Source organism: Uloborus diversus, chromosome 10 (genome assembly GCF_026930045.1).
Source record: "Uloborus diversus isolate 005 chromosome 10, Udiv.v.3.1, whole genome shotgun sequence".
Classification (NCBI taxonomy): domain Eukaryota; kingdom Metazoa; phylum Arthropoda; class Arachnida; order Araneae; family Uloboridae; genus Uloborus; species Uloborus diversus.
The window spans coordinates 20678900-20701296 of record NC_072740.1 but is presented as its reverse complement, the minus strand read 5'-3'; the positions used below and the strand labels follow the sequence as shown (position 1 = coordinate 20701296).

Below are 22397 nucleotides of genomic sequence, written 5' to 3'. Positions count from 1 at the left end.
AAGAGGATAGGCAGTTTTTCAAAATGAAGCTTTAAAACTGCAATTGCAGGCAACCTTAGATGACTTCAGGGGGAAAGGTTCTCAGAAGTTTTAACCCTGAAAATATTTTAAAACTGAAGCCCTGAAAACCAAGTTCAAGACTATGTGTAGTGATGTTGGCAAAAGTAAGGGGGGGGGGGGGGGTAGGTGCTCCTTTGAAAACTTTTTGAACTTAGAGCTTTAAAAATGAAGTTTTTGTAGATTTTTGTTAATGTTAGTGAGAGTAGATGTTTGGTGGCCTTCCCCTAGGTGATTTTTCGAAGTTGAAACACCATAAACATAATTGTAGATTGTCTTTGATTATGTTAGGAAGAGGAGGCTTCAAGAGCTCTCTCTCGTAACTTTTTCAAAACTCGTTTTCCCTCCCTATCATTAGATGACTCTTAATGATAGGGAGGGGTGTTTCTCGGGACTGTGTGAGTGGATTTCTGGAAATTCTTCAAAACAGCCACAAAAAGTGACCACAAATCGATAGAAGACACACAACAAATCGACTCGAATAGCCACAAAAAGTGGGTCACACAGATGCACAATGACAAATATTTGCTTGAAAGAGTTAAAATGTATTCAGCTATTTAACACGCATCAAAATTCAAAATTGGAGAATTTCAACGAATCTAATATTTTCTTCAATATTTGTCAATTATAGAAGAAAGTAAAAATAATTTGAGAAAAATAGTTAAAATACATTAAGAACAAACTGCTCTACTTCCATCAGTAGAATCTAACATCATTGAAAGTTTGATAAAAATCCAACTAAACAACATTTATTTAAAAATTTAGAACTGGTATAAAAGATGGGAGTAAAGTGAAATTAAAATTTCTACATAAATTAAAGCTAGTTTATGAAGAAAATAATTTAATTGCCATGTGCAATTTTAAGTGCTGATTTTCATAAACTTCAAAACCAATTCTTAACCACTTCATTTGCGCAAATGAATCCACGAAAGACAAGTAAAGTGGTGAAAACTAATAAACAAAAGAAAAATAAAACAAACAATAAAAAACTTTTATTTAAGCTACTTTTGACCCCCCTCATTGCTGTCCCACATATTGATCTGAAATATAAATAGAAGAAAAATAAAGAATAAACACAATAAGAAATAAAATTGAACTTTTATTTGCTACATCCAACTCGTCTTTGAGGCTGCCTTTATCAAAAAGGAATGCAGCTACTAAATTTTGGATGGATTGCATCAAAAAGTATTATATATGCATCGATTTCTTTTTGAATAAGTTTAGTTATTTTTTCATTCAAAAATTTCATTTCCTCCCCCCCTCAAAACTTTTTTTTTTGATAGTGCAACTGGTGTCATAATCTCCCTTTCTCTGTGGGCATCCCTGTTTTACCAAAGAATAAGGCAACTAATAAGTGAAACATTAAACTTCATAAATAATCACATGAATTTTAAAAAAGCATACAAATAATCTTCTCAAAAATGCATTTCCTTTTCACATTAGCGTCCTTCAACTGGTTGATGCTACATGGATGCAAACAGATGAAAATCATTTACAAAATGGCAGGACAGAGTTAATTTGCCAGAAACTTAACATGATTGCTAGAATATACGTTAGAAAAAAACTAAATCTATTTAGAAAGGATAAATAAACTGTTTCTTGATCTTCGGTTTCTATAGCGGGGACACTACAACCCGAAAATAGAATACTTCTCACTTTTTGGAAAAAAGTTTATTCTAACCAAATATAAGTGCAAATTAAGTATTTAAATGAACGTGCTACCTTTCTTAGACCTTAAAGTGCGCATTTTATTTCAAATATACTCAATTAAAAATAATCTTAGGCAGAATAGTTTACATTGAGTCAAAAAATTAGAATATTCAAGTTAAAGGGGAAAACACTTTCGAAAGAAACAATATCAATGTTAGAATGCATTATTTTTTACTGGATTCAATGTTTTAATCCCTTCACATACAGATACTACTTCCTGTTTACACGAATCATTTCTAACACTGTTTCCATACCCTCTTCAATGCAGAAACGAGCTCAATTTTGCTGGCGGGCACCAGGAACCGCTTTCTTTAGATTTGACGGTACTACACTTCTTGATCGTATTGAAATTGGTTGAGTTGCTTTACCAGTTTAATACCAAAATTCCTCTTTCTGTTTAAAATCTACTAGTTGATTTAGAGACACGGAGTAGAATCTTGCTGAAAGATAAAATGTGTCACTAAATGCGAAACTGCTGTGCTTTAGATCAAGTATCTTGCAGTATTATTGATAAACAGCAGAAGTCAAGCATTGTTATGTTTTAATAGATAATTTCCTGATTCCAACAGCCCTTATGCACCCACAAACCAAAAAGAATGGGTCAAATTGGAAAGAATGTCTTCCACAAGATTTCTCATACACTTTTCTTTTTAAACCTCAAACCCGAATACCTATTTTTGCTCAGATATTTGAAAAAAAGATTCATCACTGAATAAAATATTTTCCCAACCTTGTTGCCCTTGTATGAGCTTTTCTTTGCTCTAGGAGAGTCATGCACATTTCTGTTTCATGTTTATTTTTGGTCTTACTTTGTAGATCCATAATTAAAACTGCAGTTTATGTAACCGTCCTAGTGCAGTTGACTTGTACAAGATAACTACACATTCTTATTAACACTTATGGATGTAAGAAGCATTTTTCAACGATTATTTTGGACAATTTGCTTTAATTTGGGTTCATTACTCCCAGGTGTAACAATTTTTCTACCTCGTTTACTTTGGTTACTTTTGAGTTGGTTAGTCCTTCTATAATCCTTTACAATCTTACATACCATAGATTGTAAAATGTTCATTTGAATTGAGTTGGATAGGGCTTTTTTTATTTAACTTTAAGAAATGATACAGTATGTAACATTTTTTTCTCCTATTTATCACCTTGATGACCCATTTTGAGCAATAAAGCTTGTTAAAAAAGTAAAATTATCTGGGCGCCAAGCTCAATTCTTGGGACAAGCTATCGGTTAACATCAGTTAAATATTTTATCTACTTTTTGAAATTCACATTGAAAGAATAGATTATTTTAATTTTTTAACCCATATAAAAAATCTATTTTTCCAATGTGTTAATGATCCATAAGTTATTAAAATAATATCTGAAAAGTTGTTTAAATTGATTTACCCATTCATGAATAATGAGTTTTACTCCAATTTGCATGCGTTCATTTTTCCCCGACTCTGGAACAACTTTTGTTCAAGTAGTTTTGATATTCTATTATCTTGAATTTGGGTTTTATAACAAAGATTTCCAAAAGCAGAATTGCTGATTCTATGTGTAGGAATTTTACCTTTAGCGATAGACACATACCTTCAAGGGTATAAAATATATCCGAAACTTTAACCAAATATGTGTCACAATCCAAACACGTATTGTAGGACTATTTTTCTGAAATTACTGCATTGGTCTCACTGGGTGAACGTAAAAAGTCAAGTACTCTTTTGCCAAATCACATAATCTTTGACTTTTTATGGAAAAGAACAAGTTTAATTTTTGTGTTTTTTATATTGCCCTTCTTTCATGTTTATGTAAAATAAGCTTTTTCCAGTGCCAGAAAAGTCATTGTTTGACTCATTAATCCTTTATGACACCCAGTTGCATACAACAAACAAAAAGTCTGTCTTTTACCCAGCAATCTTTGAAAGACTATTTCCACGCTTGTTTCTATTTTTCAACATTTCAGTTAGAATAACTTCTCTCTAAAAGATTGAAACACTGACATGATTTCAAGATCTAAAGTTCAGTTTATTGCTAATATAGCTGTACATAATATTGCAGAACTACTGTTCAAACTTTGTAATGTTGTTAAGATTAGAGACATTCAAAAAGAGTTTTTTTATGAATGTAAGATCAAATTCTTTGGGTCTAAGTACTTTTGTTGCAGAAAATTTAGAATGTATAAAAAGAAAACTGTAGCTTTATGTGTTGCATTAATGCAACAACTCTGATATGAAGCCTTGAAAATATTTATCTAAGGAACAACAAATGGCAAATTTGTGTGCTATTGTCCATTAGATTTAATTATAATGAATGCTTGGCTATTATACAAACATGCGAGAGTCAAAATGGGGGGGGGGGGGGGGAAAAGAAAAAAACTGGAAAGTTATTGAATTTTACTAATTTTTACCATGAAACTGCTGAAACGCCTTCCAACGAAAGAGCAAAGTTGAGGAAGGAATAGAAGAAAAAACATAAAGCGTCAACAACAGTAGGATATCTTAGTGTTTTTCCCAATTAGATGTCTTAGTGTTGCTCTGAGGCGACGATATGCCTCCCAAAACCAGTGCTCCAATATGAAATTGGGCTAACAAAAGAATCTCTTGTAAACACCCAAAATGCAAAAATTTTCTTCAAACATTTTATGAGAAATGTAAAGTAGGGACTTTGCTGAAACAAAAGTAACTGTTTTGAAAACTTTCAAAAAAAAAAAAAAAAAAAATGTTGGAAACTCATTGAGGTTTTTTATCTTGTTGCAAAAATACAACAATCAATTTTGTTTCTATAGATTATTGAACAAATGCTTCATTGTTTTAAACTTTTTACATTCTTAAAATTATGTATTCTAATGCATGAGTAATTTGTTCTAAATAAGAGCTATTGAGATATAGGGGCTTAAGAATGAGGTAGTCATATATCAAAGGTAATAATTATGAGCAACCACTCATTTTTTCAAAAACATACTTTTTTTTAAATGTTAAAACATCTAGGTAGTAGTGTACGAATATAATCTTTTCTAGTGGTGGGGAGAATTTAAGAACGCTTTGAAGCAAGGGAAGCTTTTTTTCTAAGGTGTAGATAAACATGGGAACAATGAGGTAGAAGAAAGAGAGGTTAATTAATAACAATTCTGAGTCAGGTGCATCCTTATTTTTAATATTTATACTTCAAAGTTTAGGCTTTTTTTAAAAGAAAATTGTATTAAACTTTCTTGAGAATGTATCAAACACAATGGCCAACAAATCTTGCACACCAGGAAAAAAAAAAGCATAAATCTTAGTTTAAAAAAATATGACATTATTAAGCATAAGGTTACCTCAACTAGAACTTCCACAGCTTTTGTGTCAGATGTCATATTAGGACGTAAATTTCTGTCTGCTGTAGTTGGAGGAGTTGAAAATACAGCACTACCAGATGCAGATCCAGATGAAGATCCATCTTTAAAAATAGAAAAAAAAAAAAATAACACATGCACATTACTATAACTACAAAAATAGTAAAGCTTTAAAGGAAAAACAAGTAAAATTCTAATCACAAATCCAACACCAAACAAATAACCAAACAAATAGCCAAAACAATTAACTACCAATGTATTAAAAAAAAAACATTCATATTAAAAAAAAATGTTTTAAAGGGACATTGTCACATTTAACATTTTCAATGTTCAAAATTGGTACTTTTAGCTTGAATTATTTTTTTAATGAATTTGAAAAAAAAAAAAAAAAAGGAAAAATGTTCAATAACTTATGTCTATTCTATATAGAATTATAATACAGTAGAGTTCTGGTTGTCATTTATTCTGTGTATCTGCTATACTAACAGCATTTACATTCTTTATTTTCGGATAATTTTTTGGCCAAGACTTGATTGAAAAGTTGAAAGGCAAAAATCTGAAATATTTGACCTATTGGATCTCAAGAATCTGGGACAATATCATGGCACAAGCAATAGGGAGCACGCACTAAGTCGTAAAATATGATAAGTTGGTGGCATTTCATAGATTTGATGATGGTGATGCCAAAAATCAACATTAAAATTTCAAACAAGTATTCACTATAGTGTGAAGAGCAATTAAAAAAGGCGATTTTTGTAAACAATGTCACGTGACTGAAAACGCAGTCATTGGGCCACGTCATAAAACACAATTCTTCCTCTGCTCTGCTACCGCTTATGCAGCAGGTGTTTACCAACACATTGCTTTTGCTACGTCATAATAATCAGGGTCCGAAAGTGGATAACCTTTCCTTTTTTTTGGCGTTTTTCCCGTTTTAATGAATTTTTCAAAGATGTTTGCAGCACTTTTTACTTTTTCTTAAAATTTTCAGGACATTTTGATCTGTCTATGAACCAAAAGTTTATCTACAAAGCCTAGTACAATCTTGAAGGGGCTGTCTTCTTGTCTGTGGAGGTTGATGGTCTTCATTGTTCACTTAGAAAAGGAAAATGAGGCGAACGAACAAAAAGAACAGGTTTTTGCACTCTGACTACATTTCAGATTCTGGATGCAATCATTTTCTTAGAAGTAGATTTCTGAAGACTGTGTTCTTCTCAATACTGAAAAGCAAAAGCATTAATATTTTTTGCAAAAGGCAGCTTTGGATGTCTGTGCCCTGATTCTTAGCAAAACAAACCTAAGGGCAAGTTATTAAAATATTTAAACTATTTAAAATAGGATTCTGATTTCATTCCAGAAGTGCAGTTCTAAAAATTATAACAGTATTTTTTTCAAATTTAACTGTTTTTTACGGTTATTTTTAGTTTAGTTGGGTTTTATTTAAGAGCATTTTTAGGGTTTTTATTACGTCATCATCTTCCGAGCCTTGCTTATAATCAACGGTGCTAGAATTCTCACGGTGATAGAACTCGGAAATAGTATTTTTATAGCTGAAAAATTTATTAATTAAAAACTATCTATACTATTTTTAACCCCTGGCTGCGACACACAAAGGAAGGGGGGTTATAAGTTTGACGAGTCTTTATCTATGTGTGGCACTCTAGCGTCTAAATGGATGAACCGATTCCGGAAAATTTTTTTCGTTTGAAAGGTGAATTGATCGAGATTGATCTTACCTAGGTTATGACTTCGGATGACATTAATTAACGAAGATATTAATTAAAAATCTCTAAAATGTTTTTCGGAATTTTTGCAGTGAAAACGTATTCAAAAATTTATTACTAAAATAAAAACTAATTTTTTCTGCGTCTGGTAGAATATGGTTGGAATTTCCATGTTATATGGAATTGGAATTATAATTTTTTATAAAGGCGATTTAAATATGGTTAAGCCTTTAATTGGTAACCAAAATTATTGTTGGCCGACAAGGAAAGAAAATGCAATGATTTAAAATGTGAATGAACCTGTTGTCAGTTTATATTTGTTAACAAATAAAATACTTGGACTTGATTTTGTTAAGAAAAGGCTTTTAAAAAGATCTTCATGTTTCCCTCTTGATGCTAAATTTGAAACTCAGTTGGGATTTTTTTTAAGTTTTAATTTTAGTAATTACATTTAACAGTATTATAACACTTATTATGTAACTGTTATATAAATAGAATTCTATCAAAGTAATCTTATTAAACTTTAGCCATAATCCTCAAGAACATCAGAGTTGCATTGCATTTTGAAACTACATGTATTCTTAAATCATAAAAAACCAAAACTATTCAAAAACCAAATTCGTATATCACAAATTCTATTCAATATCAATATTTGTCATTGAATCTGATTCATTTACAAAAATGTCTTCTTTTATTCTACATTTTTCCCCCCACTTGAAAAAAAAAAAAAAAAGCCTAAATTTTGCCGCAAAGTATAAAAGCACATTTTTTACCAACTGAATGCTTTTAAAATGAGCACTCTTTCATGACTATAAAAATTCCTTTCAAAGGAGGAATAAAACAATACATAAAGCCTAATGACTTTTTTATAGTATGTCTAAAAACTTGTGTTTGGAAAGTGTTGATTCCATGTTCTGGGTCTTGGTCATTGCAATAGCGCAGAATGTACGCAGGGGGAAAAGTGTTTATTGACATCACAAGCTCTTTCCACACGACAGCTTCGTTTTTGCGGGGATGTGGCCTAATCGCTTTTAAAACGCGTTTTAGTTACACTTAAATTTGTTTAAAGTGGGTGTATTGGTATTCATGATCTTTCATTTACTAGTGAGTTTGAAAATCATGCATGTTCCCTATTGCAAGGTTATGTTATTAGCTGATAGGCAAGGATGGAAAAACTGCTGAAAGCACACTAGAGGAAGCTCAAGAAAATATTTTGTCCCGAGTGCAACCATATCCCTGGATGTAATGATGCATCTTTGGTTGAAGTAAGAAAGTGGCTTTAAGGAGATGACTAAGATGAAACTACTGGCAAATAAATTGTCACACTCATTAAGAGCAATGATGCTGAAGATCTTGAAGAAGCCGAGACTGTAAAGCTCCATAAGGCAATTCAAACAGCTCAAAAAGGGGGTTAAGCAGCCGTTATACACTGGACCGCAAGGAGTCATAGTTGTCATCATTATGATGCTCCAGAGATGGGAAAACATGGCAGTAAAGAAGCAGGGTACACCAGGAAGGCAGATTTATCACTCATCCTGAACTCTCCCATTTAAAATTTCTGTATGTAAATCAACGGCATTAAATCAATTCAGAAGTTTCATTTAGTATTGTTTATTTCTTCCTTAATATACCCACACCCCTAATATCTGCCTTTCCCCAGTCCATATATGGCAGATAAGAAGGACTCAACTGTATTACTCAAAATTTTTTTTGACTGAAATAAAATTAAATTTATTAGCTGTCAAAGCTTAAAAGTTTGGTTCTTTGTTTGCTCTCACTTTTTGAGAACTGCCCAAATAGAATGACCTTATTCTCACTTTTTGTGAACTGCCCAAATAAAATGACCTTATTCGTCATAGGAAATCAAAATTGTCGCTATGATGGCTGCTGCTAAAATTATATATGATTTTTAATTCTGAAAAGTTTGATGCCTATTGGCATCAAGCTTTTATTATGCATAATTTAATCAAAATAACCATTTTTTTATGGCAATTGCAGGAAAAAAATTAAACAATATTTTCCCTGGCGAATCAGCTTGCCTCTCAGATGATGAAGCCATTAATTCATGGTTCATAAGATGTAAGCAGATTTTACGGACACTGGGTTAAAATAAGTGAACAGAGAGGCTTATGAACTAGAAAATACAGTACTCTTATTTAAGTGAAAAGTGATTAGATGCACCTTTTTGAATTTAACATCTTACAAACTTGATCTATTAAGGTTGTGTGCCCCTTAATTCTTTTTGTTGATTTTTTGACACATGTTCAAACAAAACAGAGTGCTTTTGAATTCATGCTTTTTGGACAATATGGAAATCAAATAGTTGCAAATTTAAGCAATTTTAGGGATTTCATGCAAAAATGGGTTAACCTACCAAGCAGTACTTTTGAGTAAATTGAGTTCTAAGCAAACAGAAACATATGGTCATATATTTCAAGGTTCACTATCTCAAAGTATGGAATAAATCCAACATGATACAGCGGTTTTCAACATTAATTTTAATATTTCACATGATATCGAGGCATAATGCTAGGTTTGACTCTTTTTGAATATTGTTCATATTATATTTACAGAAACATGTTAAGCCACTAATACACATTTTACTGGAATGATATGAAACTAAAATGTCATACACTTAGGTGACATAAAAAGTCAAATAAAAGGCAATAATAGTAAAAAATAGTACCCGTGTTACTTGACATAATGATGGTTGACATAGATGTTGAATTTCCAACACAAAGTAATTTAAAAAAAATCAAATATTGAAAAGTTTGTTACGGATTGAAAGAGCTCCTAACCAAAGCAAGGCACCAATTTGTCAAAATGTTTGTTAGCTGTATGTAAGTCAAAACAGAGAAACAACACTTCTCTACAAGTGCCCGTGTGTGGGATAACTGACTTTTGCTTCTCACAAAATGCATAGTTTTTTGGAAGTAGATTGACATTTTGTTCACTAGATGGCATAGTAATACTGAGTGTGGCTTAAATTTTTTTTGCATCCCATAGTAGGTCAATTTATCTACTAATCTATGTGAATACTATATTTTTTAAATGATTGTTGGTTAATTCATTTTTGCGTAACACTGTCAACATAATCTTTTCTTAATTTTCCGACTTCTTGGAAAGGATTGGGCTGGGAAAATAAATCAAGATCTTTTAAAGATGCATGGCAATCATGCTGAAAGAAGCAAATGGAATGACATATTTCAGAAACTAACCACATTCTTTCTCTGGTGAGAAAAGAGGAGTATGAGGAGGACTTTTTGAATCTTCACAATCTTTTTCTTGTTCATGCGCTTGAGATCTAGAAGTAAAAATTTCTGTAAGAAGCTGACATAAAAAGTTCACAAAATATTTGCTACAGTTAACAAGGAGAAAAACATTTTTCAATTAATGAAATTATTGGACGAAATCTGGTTAAAAGAATTTTTGTTCTTAAGGGTTTTACAATCTGGAAAAAATATAGTTTTGAAATTATATAATTCAATAATAAAATGCCATCAATAACCAAGAAATAATATTTTAGATATTTTACTTTGCAACAATGAAATAGATACAAAAACTAGCAAATATCGAATCGAAATTTCGAAACACAAAAATTAACATGCAGACTACCGTAATTTTTGAAACAAACATTTAAAAGAGAAGGAAAGTGAAATGAACATGTTTATGACCAAAAGGCACATTTTTTAGTTTATACAAAAAGGAGTCTTTTCTGCAACCATGTTTTTTGAAAAGGATTCGCTTTTGCAATTACAAGTTTCGGAAATTCTTGCTTTTACTTTTAACAAAATTTGGTGTTTTAGCCATGTTTCAATCACTTTTTTTTATAAATAAGCATTAATTTCCATACGATCAACTATCTCGAAAATTCCGAATCTGGTACTTCCAGAACTTTTCAAGTAGTCGGTTGTTTACTCTGTAATTATTTAGTCTTGCTTACCTATATCAAGAAGTGACAAACAATGGGTGTAGTAAATTTCAAAAAGTATAAATATATACATTAATAAATATGCAACATAAAAGCATACCTAAGCTCATTTTTAACCTTAATTATATCTGTGAATATGAGTTGAATAATATGGGAAGGTTCTTTGCTGAAAATCTGCGATTCAATTCTGCCTGTGAAACATGTGATGCTTCCAATATTTTTGGACATGAGGCTCATAGGAGCAAGCTCAATATTATGGTTTCGCACTAAAAGAGTCTTAAAATGAACCACCCAAAAAATCTGTTCTGTCACTTTTTGAAATATTTTGGGGGAAATACATCCACAAGTCTTAAATTAAATGTGCATGCTTTTGAATTTTAAACCCTCTAGCATTCCAGAAAAATGTTAATGGTCAATGTAATGCTTCCTTGCCCTCCAAATAATAGTGGCTATGAAACTATTGAAAACTGAATAAAATACGGGGGGGGGGGGAGCCATTTCCAAAAAGTAGGATGTGATGATGGGAAACTGTGATCAGAATTTGAATTAAGAAGGGTCATTTTGCATAAGAATCATCAAGAATGGTGTTAGACACAGTTTGAAGGGGGATCATTTCGCATAAGAATCAACAAGAATGGTGTTAGAAGCAGTTTGAAGGGATTTTTTTTGTTGTACAGTGTTATTGATAAAAAATCAACTTGATAAACTTTAACATTTTGTAATTAATATTACGTATAAAGCATTTCAATTAGAAATTTTAAAACTACTTCGTTTATTTTTAAGTGCTCAATTACTTTTTTGTTATCAATTGCACAAAAAGTCTTTGAAATACTCCCCACATTCTTAATTGGAAAGCATAAAATGATAGAAACATTTTCCAAACAATCAACATCAACACACTGATATTTATTCAAATGATTTTATTAAGGCACTATAGTTGAAGTGAACCTGACCTGTCAGCATTGAGAAGGTGAGCAGATTCTAATTGTGGCATTATGACGCTGCCAGGTTAGGTTTGCCTCAGCTACAGAACCTTGTAAATCATGAAGAAATATTCGCTTAAGTAACGAATTACAATGGAAAAAATTAAAGTACCTAGTTTCTCTAATTTTCATTTTCTAGGTAACAGTTCAAGTTAAAACAATCACTTACCAGCATTCATTATTTAACAGCAATATCCCCAACCGTTTTGAAATGAGCAAGTATAGGGATTTAAGAACATATCTTTGAAATGCCAAGTAAGAGTTTAAAAGACGTCTTATTTCATAAACTAAAAAGATTTCGCAGTGGCTTTGAAAAAAAAATTTGTGCACAATATTAAAAAAAATACTAGGACACAAATTGGGACACTTTCAATACTTTTCAATGCATGTGGTGTACACATTACTATACTATTGGACTTTATTTTTTTATCTCTGTATATTATATCTCTGTCTGTAAGGCAATTAATGTGTGTCTGAATTGGAACTAGGATTATCACCTGTGGCAAGGTCAGAGAGAGACATGTCTTGCCAGTGACACAACTTGAGGTGTGACTCACCTTGTCAGTCCCAGCTGAACCAATCAAGAAAGACATGTGCAATGAGCACTGTCACGAGTCATACGTTGCATGGAGTGATTCATATGAAAATCAGCTTTCATTGATAGTTTGCTTTGCGATTTTCACTTGCACTAGGCAATCAGAAATGCTGTTGTTTGGTCAATAATAGACTGCCCATTTTCTCTGTGCGATGGGACAATTCAAATTTTGTTTTTACACAAGTCTCTGATATGAATCGAAATGAGTCTCGAAATTTATAGTGGTGATTTTTTTAAATCCTGGCTGCTGTTGGGAAGTGTTAGTTTAATATACAGGAGTTAGATCTTATTTTTGAAATCCAGGCAATAGTCATTGCTTGAAATATCCATCTGTATTAATGATGCTATAATTTATACTTATCTATATAAATATATATGTATGTCTGTTTATATGTTCCCTATACAAATGTTTACCTCAGATCTTGACAAAATTTGGCAAGGAGATACTTGGGCACCCAAGAAGGAACATGGGGGGATTTTTGAATGCCAAAAAAGAATCTTAACAGTTTGAATTTTAGTTTTAGGAGCTGAAAATGGCTCTTTCTACCAGAAATAATTATCTGAACAGTTCAATTTTAACACCATTTGAAAGCCCGTAAAAAATACCCCTAGACTTCCTTTAAATTAAAAAAAAAAAGGGCTGTAAAATCCCAAAAAGAACAGTTATAAGCATTTTAAAGCCTAACGGAACAGGAATTTTATAATAGAAATCTATTGTTTGTCATATTTTCAGATGGTTGTCATTTTTTTCTCAACTGTGACTAAATAAAATTTTGTTTTTGCTTTGAGGTGAATTTTTTTCCTTTTGATTAGTCTTAGACCATTTATCTTCCTTTTTTTTATTTTTTGTACGGCCAGCAGAAGATAAACAAGAATTTTAATTGTGTTTATGGAGGGTTACGTTTTAAGTATTCAAGAACTTTTGATTTGTGCTTTCTCTCTTTAAGAATGATTATTTTGATGGGAAATTTTACAGTATCTTTGTTTCTTTACTCTAACTGAAGCCTCATTGTTAAACATGCGTCATTTGACATAATTTTTATTTTCGAGGTACACCGGACAAAGCAGCTAGTATCTAAATAAAGCTAATTGTTCATTTAGAAAAGTTTGAATTCACCATTTCAACTCTGCTAGTCACAGATAAAGAAAATGCTTAAAACAAATGGGTTCATCCCATCAACATCCTCCACTCCTGCCCCACCCCAAAAAAAATTTATACTTATATGTATTACAGACATTATCAAAATTCAATAGAAGTATTAGAGATTCAGTTAAAATATTCATAGAAATTGTTCTAAAAAAAATTAAAAATTTTGCAAAGTGACACTAATTGGGACATTGGTTAGAAAGTAATTACCAGTGAAAAGTGCATTCCGTTTATTAAGAAGGATTTCTAATGAATTAATAAGTCATTTCTTTTTTGATTATAATAGTGGGTGGTTTAAAATATATAGAAATTAAAAGGCAGGTCCCAATTGCAAACTTGCATGAATAGTTTGGATATCTGTTCTTGAGAAACCACACATAAATTTTACGTCAGCATTACAGGGAGAAAAGGGGGGGGGGGGGGATAGCACTAGCCAAATGCAGCAAGTTACTTTACAATGTAAACAACAATTGCAAGACAGAATGTTTTAGGTTTGTCTTATGAAGCACATGAATGCACTTCACATAGTATAAAAAATTAGGTGTCTACATAGAACAAATTATGAGAGAATTAATTGCCATTTGGGGAAAGAAGTTATTTTTGGATGCAGAATTGATATCAATATGTTCTAATTCAGAAAAAAAAGTAAAACAAAGATACATAAATATTTTTTTAAGAATCAGCATACCTGCTAACCTCAGAGAAAGAGAACATAGAAGATTTTTACGAAAAATAAAATCAAACAGAACACTTTTTTAAACATTAGCCTAATCTCTTTGCCTTAAACAATATAAAATTAGTTATGAATTTCATATAAATTGAACTTTCATTTAGTGAAAATTAAAATTCTCCACAAAAAGCTGTACTGGATTACATTATTAAAACTTAATACCAAGAATAACTTAACAAAAGGTAAAAATTCTTAAAAGTAACATAATATTACAGGAAACTACCGTATTTTCCTGTATGTAATACAGATTATCTGTTAAAAAAGTGTAAAGTTAATAAGGTGTGGATTATACACTGCTGCAGATTATCTATGATTTTTTCTCAACACAATGAATCTCAATATTTACAGTAGAATTCACACACACACAAAGAGACCGTCACCCCTGCCTGTATGTTGCTTCTTTTACATAGCTTGAATATCTTTTACCGCCTATAGGTTGTTTTTTACACAAAGCTTGAATGTTCCTCTTAGGCGATTCAGGCTATGTAAAATAAACAACATACAGTTACGGATGAGGCCTTTATTTGCACAAGATTAGACCGTTTGCTCCTTTTGTCTTGACTCTTTGTCTTTAAATAATTAGGGTAGTATTTTCATGACTTCAAGAAGAAATCATTGTTCTTTAGATTAATTTTGATAATATGTTACAAGTTATTACTTCTTCAGGTTTTTGATTTATTTGCTAAAATTATATGTTAAATAAAAACTTTATTTTTTACATCCTATTATCCATGGATTTTACGAAGATTTTTTTCTTCTTAAGGCTGATTTCAGGACCGGTGGATTATACCCCATGGGGGATAATACGCAGGAAAATATGGTAATATTTACTTTTTCACAAAGGCTGTTGTAGCTCCTTTAGCTTGTTTTAGAAAGTCAAGGCTAAAGATATTTTCATGACAATTTGTTTGTAGTGACACTTTACAAGAAGATTTTCTAATGTTCCCAACAAATGGTACAAAAAGTATACTTTCCAGAATGCAATTATATGATACAAGGGTAATCACTTGTACAGCTTTCTTTAAAAACTTTGGAAATAACATTTATTCATCTTTAAAAAAGAACAAAGAAAAAACAACATGAACTGAGTAAACAAGAAAAACGATAAATGGTGCCAAAATTGTTCCTCTAGTTGCCCCCACGACTCTTGCTTCGATTGCATCTCGATGAAGTCATGCGCTGTACCACTGAGTGACGTAATATTCTTCCTTAATTTCTACTTCTGCGATTCTCGTACAGCAACTTGGCCTGAAACATGGTGCCGCGTCCTGCAAAAGTTAACACCAATATTGGCGAGATACAATTCCCCCCCCCACAAAACATGAAAATCCAGAAGATTTTGTTCGTAACCGGAAAAAGCATGAAAAGCCATAAAACTTCCAGGAAATCCAGAAGAGTTGGCAGGTATGAAATCAGGAATATCAGGACAAAAAGCTAAAAATCCGGACAAAATATTTTTTTTATCAGAAAAATGAGGAATATTTGGACAACTATGAGCTCTTAAAAGCGAATTATAAGCAAGTAAATGTAGTTAACCTCAGTGGATCTGTGCAGAATGGGGTATAGCCCTCATAGAACATTTTAAGAAAAAAATGACACACAGTGAAGAACAATTGCAATCCTTGTAGCAAGTTGTCGAAGAAGATCAAAGAGCTTATTCCGATCGTAAAATGCAGAGTTTCTAATGTATGCTAAGGTAAGCAACTTGCATAACTATTGAAATATCATTGTTATATAACTATTTTTAACTTACAAAATGCTAGAGATTTTTATGAATTATAAATAAATACTTTTTTTAGTATCAGTTTTATTTCTACCTGCATTTACACCATAAAATGGAATAGGGCGGAACTTTGGGACTGTTGAGCTACCTCTAAATGTTAAAATTATGAGCTCAAACATCAAAATAATTATTTTTTACTCAGATGGAACCAAATGGGAGGGCAAGATCAATAAAAATCAAATTGTTTTTAAAAAGGACCTTTCTGAACCCTGACCTTTTTTTCGGCCATTTTTCAATTTGAAAATATTGCCACTAAGATGGAAAAAAAATTAAAATATTTAAGCTCAAGATTTCAATAAATAATTTTTAAATATCTACACAACTCATTGTGAGGGTAGTGATGGAGAACGTCTCATTTCTTTGCTCTTCTTTTGCTCCACCTCAACATTTTAGAGATATCGACCATTTTTGAGAAAAAATCATATTAGCACTAAAATATCTGAATCTAAGCAATCTCCTTTTTCAATCAATCATTTACTAAATGGTGTGCTAATGAAGAACTATCAACTGTCCCTCCAAAAAATGCATCAAAACTTTAAAAATAAAAGTTTTGGAGTAGCTTTGGCTCAAAATGGGCTATAAAAATGTGATCATTCATTTTAATGGTGCATGTCGGTGCAATTGGAACAGGTTTGGGCTCACTGTATGCTAGAAATACGATGTGGTTAAGGTAAAATCCTGTCTGTTACTATTGACTCATTAAATTTTGATTTTTCTTGAGAATTCCTGGTTTAACCACACTATACGAACCCTGATAAGTGAACCTGGTGTAAAAACTTGCTATCTTTGTGTTTATTGATCTAAAAATTTATCCAAAAAGCAATAAAATAACATGAAACAAGAAAAATAAGATTACTTTAGATGAAATTAAGCAAAACATGAAAATCTGCACAACAAAGAATCTAGCTCACAAACAGCAAAATAGGAGAAAATTATGTGTTTGAAAAAAAGAAATAGCGCTAAAGTAACTCAATTTGGAGCTAAAATAGGACAAGGCAAGCACTGTATTAAATATTTAAAGAAGTAACAAGTCAGAAATTTTTTTTTAATTACATTCTTCTATGTAACAAAAGATAAACATAAAAAATAAATTCGAATATGTTAAAGAAACTTACTCTTTTACCATGTTTTTGAGTTTATAACATGGATCTTTTTTGCTGTCTTCATCAAGAGATTCCAAAATGGAATTGATGTCAATGAGCAATTCTGATGCTTGACCATGCCACTGGGCCTCAGCTAAGTATAGGCACTGTAGGTAAGATACAAAAAAGGATACACGGCTGCAAATAAAATTTTGCATTATAGAATTAGGAAGAGTTTGTCAACTTAAAATGAGTTAGCTGAAAATGATCAGACAAAGCTAGCTTAACTATAAACCAATATTATAATAAAAATCAATAGAATAATAGACAGATTGAAACATAAACAGGGTTATCAAGACACGTTTGGTCAACATTTGAAAGGGGTTAGAGGGGTTGAATATAAAAGCATTTGCAGCATAATGCATGTTTGGATTAACAATGTGCATGTGATTTAGGTCACTGTGTGGGGCAGTCAAAACTAGAAGGCAATGCAAGAAGCCGTCCACACCTTTTTTTTGCAGTATGCAGCGCTATAACGCAAACTTCTCATCACTGCTGCATTTAAAGCAGGGGTTACAAAAGTTCTTTCTTTAGTTTTCACCTTTAGCAAAAAAAGCTAAAATGAGGAAAAGAGCTTTAGCAAAATGCTAAAATCTTTTGGGGAATGAATATGTTTGCATATCTTATTTGCCTTTACCTGCTTCATTTGCTGTTGATAGTTGAATTTCAAATTTAACCTAATGTTTCTCAACAAATGTAGCATTTAATATAAATTTTTAAAGTTTAAAATAATAATAGAGAATGATACATACCATCGAAAGAACACAATGTTAATTCTTAAAATGGCCCAAATCCCATTCCCACAATGAAACATTTAACGGTGGGAGAAAATCGCCATTAAAACTAAGTATTGTTAAACTTCATAGCAATTAAAAATTTTTAGCTATCATTTTCAGAGGATAATTTTTATGCATAAAAAATTTCACACCGTACTTAATTTTTCAACCTGTATATGATTTATTTTATAACTTAACAAGGAGTTTGTAGTTGTGCTAATAATATTTTCTGCATTTTATGATGCAGAATCATCAAGTAAATATTTATCTATTTGGACATTGATACACCTTGAGAGTAAACTAGTTCCTAAGAAAAATCGAAGTAGCAAATGATTCAAAATACGAAACCTTGCTGCAAGTGCATGTGAAATCGAAATGATGAAATCATAGCCGTCTCCAGAAAGAGCTCAAAGTTCAACCAATGAACTGCTTCCTCTAAAACTATCTTCCCCACACACCCATCCATCCAAAGCTCACTCCCCCCCCATTGGAGAAAAAATATCACCAGAGAAAAAAAAGTTTCCCCCCTCACCTGGTTCCCTCTTTTCATCCCTCCCTTCTCAAAAAAAAAAAAGCATTTGGTTTTTATCTGCTTTGTTTGTATCCCCCCCCTCTTTACAACTTTGTTTGATGTTTTGTCTTTTGAACCCGCATACTCCTTTTTTCCCCCTTTCTCTCTTTTCTACTCTTTTTTTTTTTGCATGTGTCTGACACTTTGCAAAACGTTTGAGCAAAAAAAGAGAAAATGCTTTGCGACATTCTTGTAATTACGAAAGTCTTTTTGCATTTTGCGAAAAATGCAACCGTAGTGGAAACTCTGATGGAAAGGAGTACATTACATTAACACCAGTCGTGTCCTACATACCTCCAGCAGTCCTCCACAGCATCATCTATACCTTTCATGTGGAGTATCTGGACTTGTATTATACTGTGAATGCTTGTGACCTATCACCAAAAGTATTGCGACACTTTCAGAAATTCACATTTTCACAGATTTCTCAAGGACTAGGAGACTAATTGTACATTGATCATATAAAAATATGCTCCAGCTGTCATCCCAGCAAATTTAATCACCAATGCATTTAGGGGACCAGCAACAAATTGATGAAACCAAAAAGGCTTTTTGATCCTCCTTCATCGTAAATAGCTATGAATAAGCTATAAATTTCAGCAATTAGTTTACTTACTGCATCTAACAATTTTATTCATTTTTGTGAAAGTATCACTTATATTCCTGAAAATATGAGCATTTCTTTCAAAAATATCAAATTTTATTGCATGTTTTTGACTCATAACAAGCAGAGTTTTCAGTCCTGGCTTACCAAACTTTCAGAAAACTTTACTGCATACAAATATTTTAATACTAAAATTTGAAATTAAAATATTGAAAACTTGATAAAATATGAGCATTTACAGCAATCAATTTTTCGCAGTGCATGCACAAAAAATAGTAATTTATAACCTTCACAATTTAGAATCCAACTACATTCCTCAACTAATGATATTTACAGTATTAGCATGACATTATGCAGTTTAAATTTAAATGCGTATCTCCAAAATGACCAATATACAATAATAAATATTACAAATTCCAGAATAAGCATTACTTTAACTACATAATTTATAAAAGAGCTATTTTTAGGATTTTTTTGCAAACACCAACACAAGCAAGTAAAAGTGGTGATACAAAAAATAAAAACTAAACATTTCGAAAAGTTTGATTATCAAAATAAGATAAATTTTTTTAAAAAGTTTTTCCGATGATTTTACTATACAATTCAAGCACAAAATCGAACTTTCCTAAAGACTATTCTGAAAAACTAATGGTACTTAAATCTAGATCATGTTTGCTTGTTTAGTTATTTTTCATACTTCATTTAAAAGTAATTTAAAAATGAAGAACTTTTAGCCATATCTTTCATTTTTTATTGGGTTTTATTCAACCAACAAGTTATTTTCCCTATTTATCATTTTAATACATATTTCACTAATAAATTGAAGCAGCTAGAAACAAAATGAGTGTAAGTGGGAAAATGAAAGGTTTGGACATGACTAGTACACAAGGGTTGAAGAAACTTCCTCTGTCTTGGAATGAGATGGTTCTATAGCCTTATTAGTCGATGCTACATAACATGAATCAGAAAACTTTTTAATGAAAGCTGATCCAGGGTTCATCAAAGTGTTTTACTCAAAACTTAAAACAGTTCACTTACATCCTTTTGCTTCTCATTGCCTTCATTCAAATGATTATGACATAAGAATTTTAACCCTTCACAACACCCAATTTCATTTGAATGGCAGGCTAAAGGCTAAAATCTCTTACTGAGATAAGTTTAAGAAATAAGTTTCAGCTCGTCTTTCCAAAAAAAAAAAATCTTTATTTTTGTGTTTTAGGGGGAAAGGATAAAGATTACTATAAATATATTCTTGAATAGAACAAAATGCACACACAAATTTTTGTTAGCCAAACTGCACACTAAAACAGCAACTGAACATTTCGCAAGAGTTCATCAAAATGTGGACACTCGTGACCTAGTAACAAACTCGCATGAGAAATACAACTAGAATATGAAAGTATTTATTCAAGAAAATGTATACCTATCGTATAATGCAGGCAATTCATCATGTAATTCAGTGTTAATAACTTCAAAGTGACTACGAGCATCTTCAAGTTGTTCTTTGGCCTATAATCAGAAGTTAAAAAAAAAATCTAATTAAAATTTTAATGCCATTTGAACAAATAAAGTAAAAAAATACCTGAACTTTTTATTGTGCAACACAAATGACATTTTTTTTTTTTTTTCACCTAATTTACCAGCCAAGCATTTATATATCGCATTTTGACTGATTTCAACTTCATTAGTTAACAGTCAAAATAAGGAGATTTATGCATAAATTCTGCTGCAGCATGATTGTCTGGGACCAGCATGTAATTTTCGATAACATGTAGAAATGGTGTTGTATCCAAAGAGGAGTTTTTTTTTTCCTAGTTCGAAAGTTCTTTCACATTACATGTATTTTAAAAGTTAGCACTAAAAGTTGAAGTTTTAAAATGTCAAAATCATTTTTACAGCACACATTGTACAAAGTTTTTACTATTAATTTATCTATCACTCCTTTTTGTAAATAGAAAATAAATTGCATTTTACTTTGCTCTTTAAGTCTACATTGATTGTAATCGAGAGGATAAAAACACATCTGAAGCATCTTATTGTGAATTAACACAAAAGTATTTAGTGGCAGTTAAAAATACCACAGATAAGTTTTTTTTTTGAATTTCTCAATAAGTTTTTTTCTTTTTTTTTTTCTTCAGTTTTTAACTGAGGACTGCTCAGGAGGGCATCAGACAGGGCTAAAATTTAATATTAAACCTACCTGTAAAGATTATAAGTTTAGAAAAACTAAACAATGATTTTTGATTTTAAATAGCAAAACAATTTTAAAAAAAAAAATTATGAAAGCCTTAATACTTGTCCCAGACCAGAGAGAAAATATTGCTCACTTAATTTTAAGTAATCAACAAATTTTTCTGAAAAAAAAAAAAAATGTGACTAAAGCTTTTTTATCATTTGCATCAGAACCAGATTTCAAAATTTACACTCCTTACTGCTTTAGATCTACACTACTTACTGCTTTTTATATCTACACTATTCATGCATGCAAACGAGTTGAGATGAGTTTTGTTTGAAAAAATCCCTCTACCTTCCTCTATTTGTTTTTGGTTTAACCCAGCTTGATCTGGTTTCATGATATGCTGGAGTTTGTATGTAATTTGTTTGCAATAATAAGAGGTCTAGTTTTAGATTTTACATAATTATTTTTTCGTTCCCTGTTATAGTATTTAGCTGCAGCTTACTTGTATATGAGTGTTATTGATTTTTTAAGTTATTGCATACACTAGTATCATTTTTCAATTATTGTGCAAATTATCTGCAGAATTAACATATTGGCGGTTACTGTGATAAAATATTCCACGGATAATCAGGAGTTCACTGTACAAAAATATAAAAATACAAAATGATAAAAATTAACAGTATTAAAGCACAATAATGCATTCACAGGGACAAGAGCACTTAATTTTTTTTATCAACCTTTGTATCAGCAAAATTAAAGGATTGTATCAGATTTGGAGCAGCAAAATTCGCATCCACCAATTAACACTTATGAGGCAGATATGCTTTCCTTTCCTCTGCAGACAGGAACAGATAGGAATAATATAGTGAGTCACTCAGCACACAATCCTGCAACTATCAAGAGGAGTAAGTTAAACGTCATTCACAACAGAGGGCGCAATGTTACGTTACACTTCTCCGACTGTGCACACAATCCACTTTGCTTAGGTATCGAGGTAAATGCAACATTCAGTGACTCAGAGTTCGGAAACATTTCCAATCATTGGGTAACTAACGTAAATCTTTGGCAGAACAGATACAGGAGAAAATACACGGTTTCTGAGCAGGAAAACATGAAAACTTTTTTTTTTCACTTCGTATC

The 22397-nt window shown here is 31.5% G+C and overlaps 1 protein-coding gene across 1 annotated transcript in view; it reads right to left on the bottom strand.

Annotated features, from left to right (window-relative positions):
• Positions 1-22397, bottom strand: part of LOC129231464 (myc box-dependent-interacting protein 1-like) — a 62226-nt gene that overhangs the window by 10764 nt on the left and 29065 nt on the right. The window contains exons 7-10 of the mRNA XM_054865789.1: positions 20502-20587; positions 17101-17265; positions 10035-10120; positions 5075-5196 (exon numbers count right to left, since the gene is read on the bottom strand). Of these exons, the coding sequence (XP_054721764.1) occupies positions 5075-5196; positions 10035-10120; positions 17101-17265; positions 20502-20587 (459 nt within the window). The remainder of the gene's footprint in view (positions 1-5074; positions 5197-10034; positions 10121-17100; positions 17266-20501; positions 20588-22397) is intronic.